At 46.3% G+C, this 9,234-nt stretch overlaps 2 protein-coding genes across 7 annotated transcripts in view; one reads left to right on the forward strand and one right to left on the reverse strand.

Moving 5' to 3' along the window:
* The window catches only part of ETFA (electron transfer flavoprotein alpha subunit), a 29,385-nt gene extending 22,520 nt beyond the window's left edge, over positions 1 to 6,865 (forward strand). Inside the window, exons 10-12 of the mRNA XM_017816766.1 lie at positions 2,464 to 2,529; positions 5,850 to 5,930; positions 6,767 to 6,865. Of these exons, the coding sequence (XP_017672255.1) occupies positions 2,464 to 2,529; positions 5,850 to 5,930; positions 6,767 to 6,805 (186 nt within the window). The 3' untranslated portion in view covers positions 6,806 to 6,865. The remainder of the gene's footprint in view (positions 1 to 2,463; positions 2,530 to 5,849; positions 5,931 to 6,766) is intronic.
* A 188-nt stretch (positions 6,866 to 7,053) lies between these two features.
* The window catches only part of TMEM266 (transmembrane protein 266), an 84,104-nt gene continuing 81,923 nt past the window's right edge, over positions 7,054 to 9,234 (reverse strand). For all 6 annotated transcript variants that reach the window (XM_017816758.1, XM_017816759.1, XM_017816760.1 and 3 more), the window contains one exon: positions 7,054 to 8,062. In XM_017816758.1, coding sequence (XP_017672247.1) covers positions 7,488 to 8,062 — 575 coding nt within the window. In that variant the 3' untranslated portion in view covers positions 7,054 to 7,487. The remainder of the gene's footprint in view (positions 8,063 to 9,234) is intronic.

Below are 9,234 nucleotides of genomic sequence, written 5' to 3' on the forward strand. Positions count from 1 at the left end.
CCATCTGCTTCCTCCATCCCTCCCTCCCTCTCTCCATGTTGCTTGGGGCCACAGTCCCGACTCAGGCTTTGAGCACTAACAAAGGAGGAATGATAGGACTCGGCAGAAGGCTTGACAGAAGTTAGTGATTTCAGGGAAAACATCAAAGCAAGGGTATTACTCTGAAAATAACTTAGAAATTTGAATTTCTCAGTCCTTTATGACATCCCTGGATGACTTTCTGAATTTGCTTCTCTGAGAACAGTGAACAGACCCGAATCTTTATTATTCAGACCTTGTGGGTCCTTTGTGTCCCTCCTGCTGAACTGTAGATTAGAACTAGTATATAAGCAGTCAAGTCTCTTTACAGCACAGAACTGTAGATAAGAACTGTCCCTGTGTTATCTGCCTGAGAACATTGCTGAGGTGATCTGCCATCAGTGTTAGAGCCAACAGAAGGGACCAGTTGTCTGAACCAGGGAGCCAAAGGCACATAACCTAAGAAGGACATGGCTTAGATGCATAATAAATGATTTTTAGACAAGCCTGGTGATTTACAAATGTCCTTTTAATGAAACATCCTTGTCTTTCCTAGATGTTTTAATAGAATATATTCATAGGCATCTGGCTCCTGGTTAGCTGGATTCTTTCCAAAGGCTGAACTTCACAATGTTAAGCAGACTGATAAGAGTATCTGGTAGTCTGGATGACTGGTACTTAATGAATTGCTCTGAAAAAAATCAAATTACAGTAATGTGTCTTTAAAAAGAGCTTGTATTAAAGACAGTATGATGTTAGAATAATTTCTCCTGTAACATCTGTTCTTTTATTTGGTATAATTAAAATATTGCATTCTTACCATGAGTTCTTATATGGACATATTATGTTACCTTGCAGCTGTGGTTAAAATGGATTGACCTCCAATATTAATCCACTCGGTAAAAACCTACAGAGGCTGAGGAGTTTGAGTGTGTTCAACAGCTGTGTGGTTTTGTGGAAATGCATGGACTAAATTCTGTGTTTCAATTTCAAAGGAAGCCTTTTTAATAGGAAATACTTTGTTCCTGCTCTGTTTTCCCTCCCTTTCAGTTTTTACAGGAGAGAGTGTTTGTGTTAAAGCATAGAAGTCATAGCTTTTATTTATCTATTCCTATTTAAAAAAACAATAATAACAGGTGAAATCTGTAGCTGTAGAAACATCAGCAAGCAATCACCTTTCTTTCTTTAATTGCTGTAGTGACTCTCAGGCCTGCATGGTCTGTACTGGAACACCTTGGTTTGCAGCCCCTTCTGGGGGTCTGTGCTGTCCCCCAGCTGGCTCTGCCATGTTAAAGCCACCTCACTGCAATGCACACCTTCAGCTGCACAGCAGCAAGAGGATTTTTTTTTTTTGACCCCCTTACCCTCCCTGGCCCCCAGAATAATTTCTTGAATTGGACTTGTGTGTTCTTAAATATGGACTAGCCTTGGTGTTTTTAAAGGAGAAATTGTTATTATTGGAGGTTGTGTCTTTTCTAATCATGTGTGAAGTACCACCTTTTAGTTGGTCTAGACAGATGAGCCATTAATTAATTTTGTGTGTGAGTTTGCTGTTATTGAATGAGTTGGTGAAAAGTACTTTCTTCGGTTTTCTTCTGTAACATTAGTTAGCTGAACTGCACAGCTGTGACTGCTGCCTGCACTGGTGGTGGTGGGAAAACTGTCAGGGAACTCAAATACTCTTGGTTTTGGATAGATTACAGAATGGATGGTTTTCAGCATGAGGGGAAGTAATACCTTTGTGCTGTGACCAAACCAGTCAGCACAGATCTACGTGCCTGTACATTTTAATGTTTGGAATGTAAGACTCTGGATGTGAACTGGGAGCCCTGAGGTGTAAAGCTGTTGGTGTACCTGGGAAGCACTTCTGTACTCGTCCTGTGTGGGAGTGGGGAGTGCCTGGGGGAAGAAAAGCTTCAGGGCATGTGGTCGTGGAAGGTTGGGGTAAAGAACAGAACCTACAAGTGTATAATGCACCAGCCCACTTTGGCATCTGAAATGTTTTTATCCTTTTAAAGGTGTAAACACCTGAATTTCAGCTTCCTATGTTCTGTCTTAGTGAAAGGCTCTGAGAGGCTCCAAACAAAAGCCTTGGTTTGCTCTTCAGGCCCCGCATTATCCATTTGGAGGTTACCTTAACACTTGCTTTGGGAATCTCCAGAGTAACACTGCCCTGTCCCCTGCTGAGCAGTGCTGGATGGTTTTCAGGCAGACTTCTTAAATTTGTTTTTTCTCTCGTGTGTCTTTGCCAGATGCTCCTTTGGGATTCTCCTTTTGTAGTTACGTTGCATCCCCAGGTCAGGAAGGGAACCAGTTGTCAGCTGCCTTCAGTATTGAAATTAATGTAAAAACTGCTGCACGTGATAGATTCTGAGTAGGGTGTGTGAGGGGTTACTGAAACTGTGTTGTGGGTACCAAAAATGCCTCTCTCTTGTTCCCTTCTAGGAACTTTATATTGCCGTGGGAATATCTGGAGCAATCCAACACTTGGCCGGAATGAAAGACAGCAAGGTAAATAAAGGTGGATGTGCTAGAAGAGATTTTTGAGGAAGGAAATGAGTTGACTTCCTTGCTTTTGCATCAGCGCTTTAGATGGTTTTCCAACTTTTTTTAATGTTAAAATTGCCCATTTCTCTGCTGCTTTAAAACACACTTGGACAGAAAAAAATATACTGTGGCAAAACATCTCACATAGTAGGAAAACATTTGCACTACAACCCAAAGTGATAAGTTGAAGCAGCTAATTGACTTTGTTTAAAAAAAAACCCCAACCCAAACCACGTATGCCTGAATTCTATACAATAGTTCCATTTGCCTTTATTCCAGAGTATGACATATTAATTCATGCATAACAATGTGCAATTTGAATTATGAACTTACTATTCCATAAAGTAAAAGATGTCTCTGACATTCCTGCATTTAGCCATTCAAATGGAAACCTATTATAAAATGGCAGTAAAACTTTAAAAGGTTTAACTCATTACTTGCCAAAGCAAATAATCCAAAATTGGAATTGCCAGTTTGGTCTACAGTGCAGTGTTTGGAAAGAGGAGCAGAGTTACCTGCTGATTTATACTATCCAATGTCAGACATCAAAAACTGGAGGTTGTCCTGCCTCCCCACAGGAATTTTAAAAAGAGGATATAATTTTTTTTTCTATTTCCAGTGAATGAAATTAGCCAAGCCAGAACTTTGATTAGCTTATAAAGCTGAGGAAAAGGGTTGCAAAACTTTGCAGGTGGTTTCTTGTGTTCAGCCAGTGACAGACCAGTGAGTTTGTGACTGATAACTGTCCTCACAAACCAGCCTGTGTGGTGGGATGATCTCTGCTTTCCTAAAATTTTTTTTGCCATGTATTACTGAAATATTTTGGAGGGAAAGTCAAGTCAGCTGCATTTGGGGCCTCAGCCTTGTAGGAGCAGAGACTCAGGTGGCGTTTGCATTAGTTTTATAGCGGAGAAAAAACCACCAAACGTGGAACTGCAATGGTGAGTGCTGGGCAGGGCTGAGGGTGCTCTGAGGTGTGGGTGACAGTCTGTGGCCGTGCTCTCAGCAGAGCAGGGTGGCTGTGCTGTGTCCTGCTCGCAGGGCAGGAACGGGACACGAGCGGGGGTGCGAGGGCAGCGCTGCCACCGGCAGGGCCACAGCACCACCAGGGGCTTTGCTTCCAGCTGTTCAGTCTCCAGCTGTGCTCCTGGGGAGCGAGGGCATGGGCAGGTGGGATGAGGAGCAGCTGAGAACTGGGTATTTAAAGCTGCTTCAGACTTGATCTGACCCTGTTTGTGTTTCTCTCCTGCCTTATCTCAGTTCAGACTGCCAGCAACACTGGGAACTTCTTACTTGAAGTGCCAGAATTTCCTTTGATATAATATTGAGCAGTAATATTGTCCTGAACTGTAACAGCAAAACCAGATTTTTTTGGCTTTTCCAATGCCATGTTTGATATTTTGAGATGTTTTCTTATAGGAAATAAGAACAGATTAAACTTGCTGATATGAGATGCATACTTAACACTTCCATTTCTCCCATATCTCATAAACAAACGTGTTTTAAAATTCAGATTTAGTTACTTGTGTTTGTAATGCATTCTGCCTTCCTTTTAGCTGAAGGATATAGATGGAGTAGTTATGGAAAAGATCCAGTTTTCACAAACAAAGCATTATGCAGCCTGGGAGCTCTGGAGTGTCCCCCATCCTCCCTCAGCACTCTGAATTATCTGGCATTGTGAACTTGTACACTTCAGGATATGTTTTCCAAAGCAGTCAGATGCTTTCTACCAAGTGAAATGTATAATTTATTTGTTCTTTACAGCAAGGTAGGAAATGCAGCTTTTGAGGAGACCTGGAGAATCGTTGGTGCTTTCTTTCCTTATTTCCAATTCCCTCAGGAGACAGTTACTGTATCTGTTCTTTCTGAGAGATTTAACTCACAAAGTTCTGTTGAGCAAGGTGATGATCTTGCTGCTTATGAGTTAGCAATGAGGTAGGGAACCAAATCTTACTAAAAGGTTGCTTCAGCTAAAGGAGGCAGAGGAAGGCCCAGGATGCCCAACTAAAGCTTCAGATAGGTTTGCAAGCAATGGGTGTTGTGCCAGGAGCAGAGCTGGCAGCTCCTGTGGTGGCACTGACCCCCGTGGGTGGTTCTGCAAGACACGGCAGGGCCTCAGTAGGGTCAGAGAAGAGTCTCGACTGACAGAATCCTCGGGGATCACAGCCTGGATTTGCTTCCTGCGCTGCAGCTTGTCAGGGGAGGTTTGCATTTGCAAACGGTCACTGAAATAAAAACAATCAGCTGTGGGACAAACACTGAAGGGCAGCGTTGCTGCAGTACCTGCAGGGCCTCGGCTACGAGTGGGCAGGGGGCAGGGGCAGCGCTGCTGTGGGCACTGCCTGCTGCCAGGTAGGATGGGGTCCCTTACAGGGTACAGCCACCTGTGAAGAAACAACAGTTCTGTGGGCCTGGAATCACAGGATTTGTAAACTTTCCTGCCAGTACACCTATCTACTGAGGCAGTGATTTTGCTGGACAAGTACTTTCAGTGGAGCAGTAAAACAGTGACAGGTGAAGTGCTGCTCTCTGGGCGTGGCCCGTGAGCTCCTCAGCTGCCTCTTGGGTTGGAGCTGTCCCGGGTGGGGAGGTTGGTGCCTCGAGTCAGTGTTTAGGTGGGCAGGCAGGACCAGAGTGCTGTGGTTTGGGCCCTGCTTGGTGTAAGGCTCCTTCTATGAGCTGCTGGGTTTTGTTTAAGATTCTTTTCCCTTCCTTTATGAAGTGTTCCCCATCCTGTTGTAGATTTTGATGTGGACACCCACCATGCTTATTTTGCTGAAAGCTGTCACAGACAGTTACAGGATGATTTACTTGTATGGCACAGTTTAAATCAAGACACTTTCTGGATCACTGTGCTGGGATTTGTCACATGCCATTTTCTATGGTCTGACAAACTAAATGCTATGTCCTATAGTAAGTACAGAAGCCTTTGGGCAGGGCTTTATTGTGCTTGTTGCAACTGCTGCCCTTTGAGTTAGTTCTGCAACGGAATGGCTTAGAATGCACAGATAATCCTTTGTAGTAATTTTTTTTCTAGGCTTTTCAACAGGGAAGGAGAGCCAAGATGAGCAGGGAAGGGAGTGTTGTTTTTTTGGGGTGTGGTGGTGGGGTCTTTGTTTTTGAGATGGAAAGGAAAAATGTTAAATGCTCTGATCCGTATCTTCTGCTTCTGGGGGCTTGGAAAGACTAAAGCCCGTGTTTCCTGGATAAGACATGGCACTGTAATCCAGCCCCAGATATTAATCAATATATAGATTCACATGGTGCTTTACCTTTGCTTGCAGACCATTGTTGCTATTAACAAGGATCCAGAAGCTCCAATTTTCCAAGTGGCAGATTATGGACTGGTGGCAGACTTATTTCAGGTGAGGCTAAACTTGATGTGCAGGATGACTTTGGGGGAGCGGACAGTAGCTTGCACAATATAATCTAATGAGTGTTAATGATGTCTGTGTGTGTTTGGTTGTTGTTAAAGAATTTGTTTTCTAAATTTGTTATTTGCACACTCAAAATTCAATCCCTGCAAGTGGAAGCATGTTGGGGGGCAGGGGTGTCACTGCCAGCCTGCCTTGATTCCGGTTTCCTGAATATGAACCACTTTGGAAATACCTGCACAGAGGTGCTTGCCTCTGTTTTTAAGCTTCAGAAAGTTTGGAAGCAGAGAGCTGGCAGGAGAGTGCTTATTGCTGCCTGGGCTTGCTGCCTCACTGACTGATGCCCAGGAGGAGCTTGCAGTTCCCTCTGGAACAGGGAGCCATGAGCCAGCCCCTGTCCAAGTGCCTGCAGCTCACATGTGTGACTCCGTGTGCGTGGCCACACGTGTGACTGGTGGGGCACGGGCAGAGCCTGTGCCAGCACTTAATGCCATTCCTGAAATGCTGCCCGCTGGCTCCACAGTGAGCACGGGCCTCTTTGTGAGCCACAGACAAAGTCACATTCTGAAGAAACACCATGTAGACAATTTCCTTAATAAATTTTGTACGAATGCATTATTTCCACCTAATGGAAATGTAGCTCTCTTAAATAATTAAGAGGCTTTATTCAGCAGGAGAGAAGTGGGGAGTGCTGTGAGCTGGGGTGACCCACAGCCCCTGGAGTGGTGTGGTGGGTGGGGAGTGTAACTGCGGGTTTGGTACTGCCCAGGGTGAGTTTGGGGGGGTCACAGGGGGAAGATGCACTACCCTGGCACTGGTGTTTGCAGGCGGTGCCAGAGATGACGGAGCTCCTGAAGAAGAAGTGACTGCTGGTGATGGACCCTGTACTGTGGAGTAAGGACAAATAAAGGATTGTACTGGAAAGAGGTGGGGTCACTGGTGTTGGGGTTTTGTGGGTTTTTTTGGGGTTTTGGGGGGTTTTTTTTTGATGGTCAGTTGGATGGCATGTGGAGTGGTGGGCTGTAAGAAAGGAAGACAAAGAAGGCAGGTAAGAGAAGAAAGGAAGGGAAGAATGAGAAAGGAATGGAAGAGGGATACAAGGCAGGAGGCAGCATGGGTTTGTCAGTATTTATTCCCATCTCCACACCCCTCCCAGCCATGCTCAGCCCCTGGGTAGGGTCAGGCCGGGGGGCCAGGCTGGGCCCAGGCTGTCCAGCAGCTCTGTCTGTGGGGCTGTGCTGGCCCTGGACTGGTGGAAGTTCCATGGTGTTCCCAGGCATAGTCTGTTTGCCCCCCCCAGGCACTGTGGGTCCATGTCAGCCCGAGTCTGCTGGAAGGTCCTTTGTGCCCAGTCACCGTAGGTCCCAGCTGGCCCAGAGCTGGTGGCAGGGCAGGTGGATTATGCGCCGTGGACGCTGGTGAGCAGAGGTGGCACTGGCCTCGCCCTGGTGGCCATCGCAGGAGATGCCACAGGTTGCCTTCAGCGCTGCCACATCACCCGTGGCAGCCTCGTGTCCCCGCAGGAGCCCCCATTCCCCCAGGCTGTCCCTATGCCTCGGGAACCCTGCCCAGCCGTGGCTCTGGGGGCCCCAGCGCTCCATATTTCTCCTCAATCATCGGGGCGCTCGGTGGGCAGTCGATGAGTGGCTTGAGCTGGAAGACGTCGAGGCTCTCCTGGTTCCTGCGGTTGTAGACGCTGAGCCGGTGGCCCAGGTCGGGGCTGGCCCCCACCGAGCCCGCGGGGCTGGGGAGCTTCAGGTTGACGGGATCCAGCCCCTTCTGCGCCAGACACGCCTCTTCCGACAGGGACGAGAGCAGCTCCTGCACCACGGCGTGGGCCACCCGCTGCCGGGCGGGCGCCGGGGCCGCCTGGGCGGGCTCCTCGCAGGCCGTGCTGCAGTCCGGGGAGGAGCCCAGCGTGTGGCTGCTCTCGCTGCAGGCCTGGGTGCCCGAGCTGACGGTGGAGCGCGAGGCGCTGCCCGACGTGATGCTGGCCGAGGTCCCGGTGCTGCCCAGGCGCAGCGGCACCTCCACCGTGAACAGCTCCGAGGAGATGTTGGGCCGGTGCACGTCGATGGCGGCCGTGGTGACCACGCAGATGGCGGCCTCGGGAACACCGCTGTCTGCAGGGAACAGAGCACACAGTCAGACCGTGGGCAGGAGATGCCTACGTAGTGCCTACAGAGGTGTGTACATACCTGTGGTACACTACAGCTGTGTGCACAAAGGCATGTGGGACACACACACTATAGCACATAGTCCCCCTTTAACACATAGCACTGCCTGTCTGTCTCGAAGGGAACAGTAACACAAATGAACCCTTTTTCTGTAGAAAATGTATGTTTGTATATACGGGGAGCAGATGTAGAGGGACACAGAGCTACAACTAATACTGTATATCTATATATGTGTGTGTATAGGTCACACAAACATCTCTAGTTTTATCATGTAGATAGATAAAGGGCAGGTATGTATAGATGTATAATATATATGTATAATATAGACACATCTATAATCCATTCTACCTGCATATGTACACAGTCAGTCAATAGATACTTATTGGCCACAGCCCCTCCCTTTAAATACTCGTAATTAGCTACTGTTAAAACAGAATGCAAACACACCCACACTCCTACTTGTCTTTATATATATATGTGTGTGTATCTATAGGGGTATACATATATATATATATATGTATATGTATATATATATGTGTATATATATATGTGTGTGTATATATATATATACACATATATATACACATTATACCTATATGTGAACACCCCCCACTACATGCAGAGAGTTTTTAAATTTTGCATGGACACATATGGATACATAAAAGGTGTGTGTGGCTCTTATTTGTACACTGGGGGTGTCTTTACAGGGGTACACAGCTGTACATAATGCCATTTACCTCCATATCTATGTGAACACACACTACATGCACTACAAAGGTGTATATATGCAGTGTCTCACACATCCAATTTTATATAATCGTCATCTTTATACACAGACATGAGGAATTGTCTGTGTGAGCCCGATAGTATACATTATGCACACAATATGTAGTGCCCCGTTGAAAGACACCTGTCATTAAACAAAATCTGCACAAGCCTCATATTTCTCTGTATCTGTATTTATGGGACAGATGTGTATGTAACAGATTATACCTATGCATGAACACGTCCTGCTACATTTATGTAGCTGTTCATACACACAGGTATGGATAGTCTTTATACCCAGTACCATTCCATAATGGGGATGAACATAGATAGCTCTGTAATATATACACCTC

This window comes from Lepidothrix coronata, unplaced genomic scaffold (genome assembly GCF_001604755.1).
Source record: "Lepidothrix coronata isolate B3197 unplaced genomic scaffold, Lepidothrix_coronata-1.0 Scaffold58, whole genome shotgun sequence".
Taxonomy (NCBI): domain Eukaryota; kingdom Metazoa; phylum Chordata; class Aves; order Passeriformes; family Pipridae; genus Lepidothrix; species Lepidothrix coronata.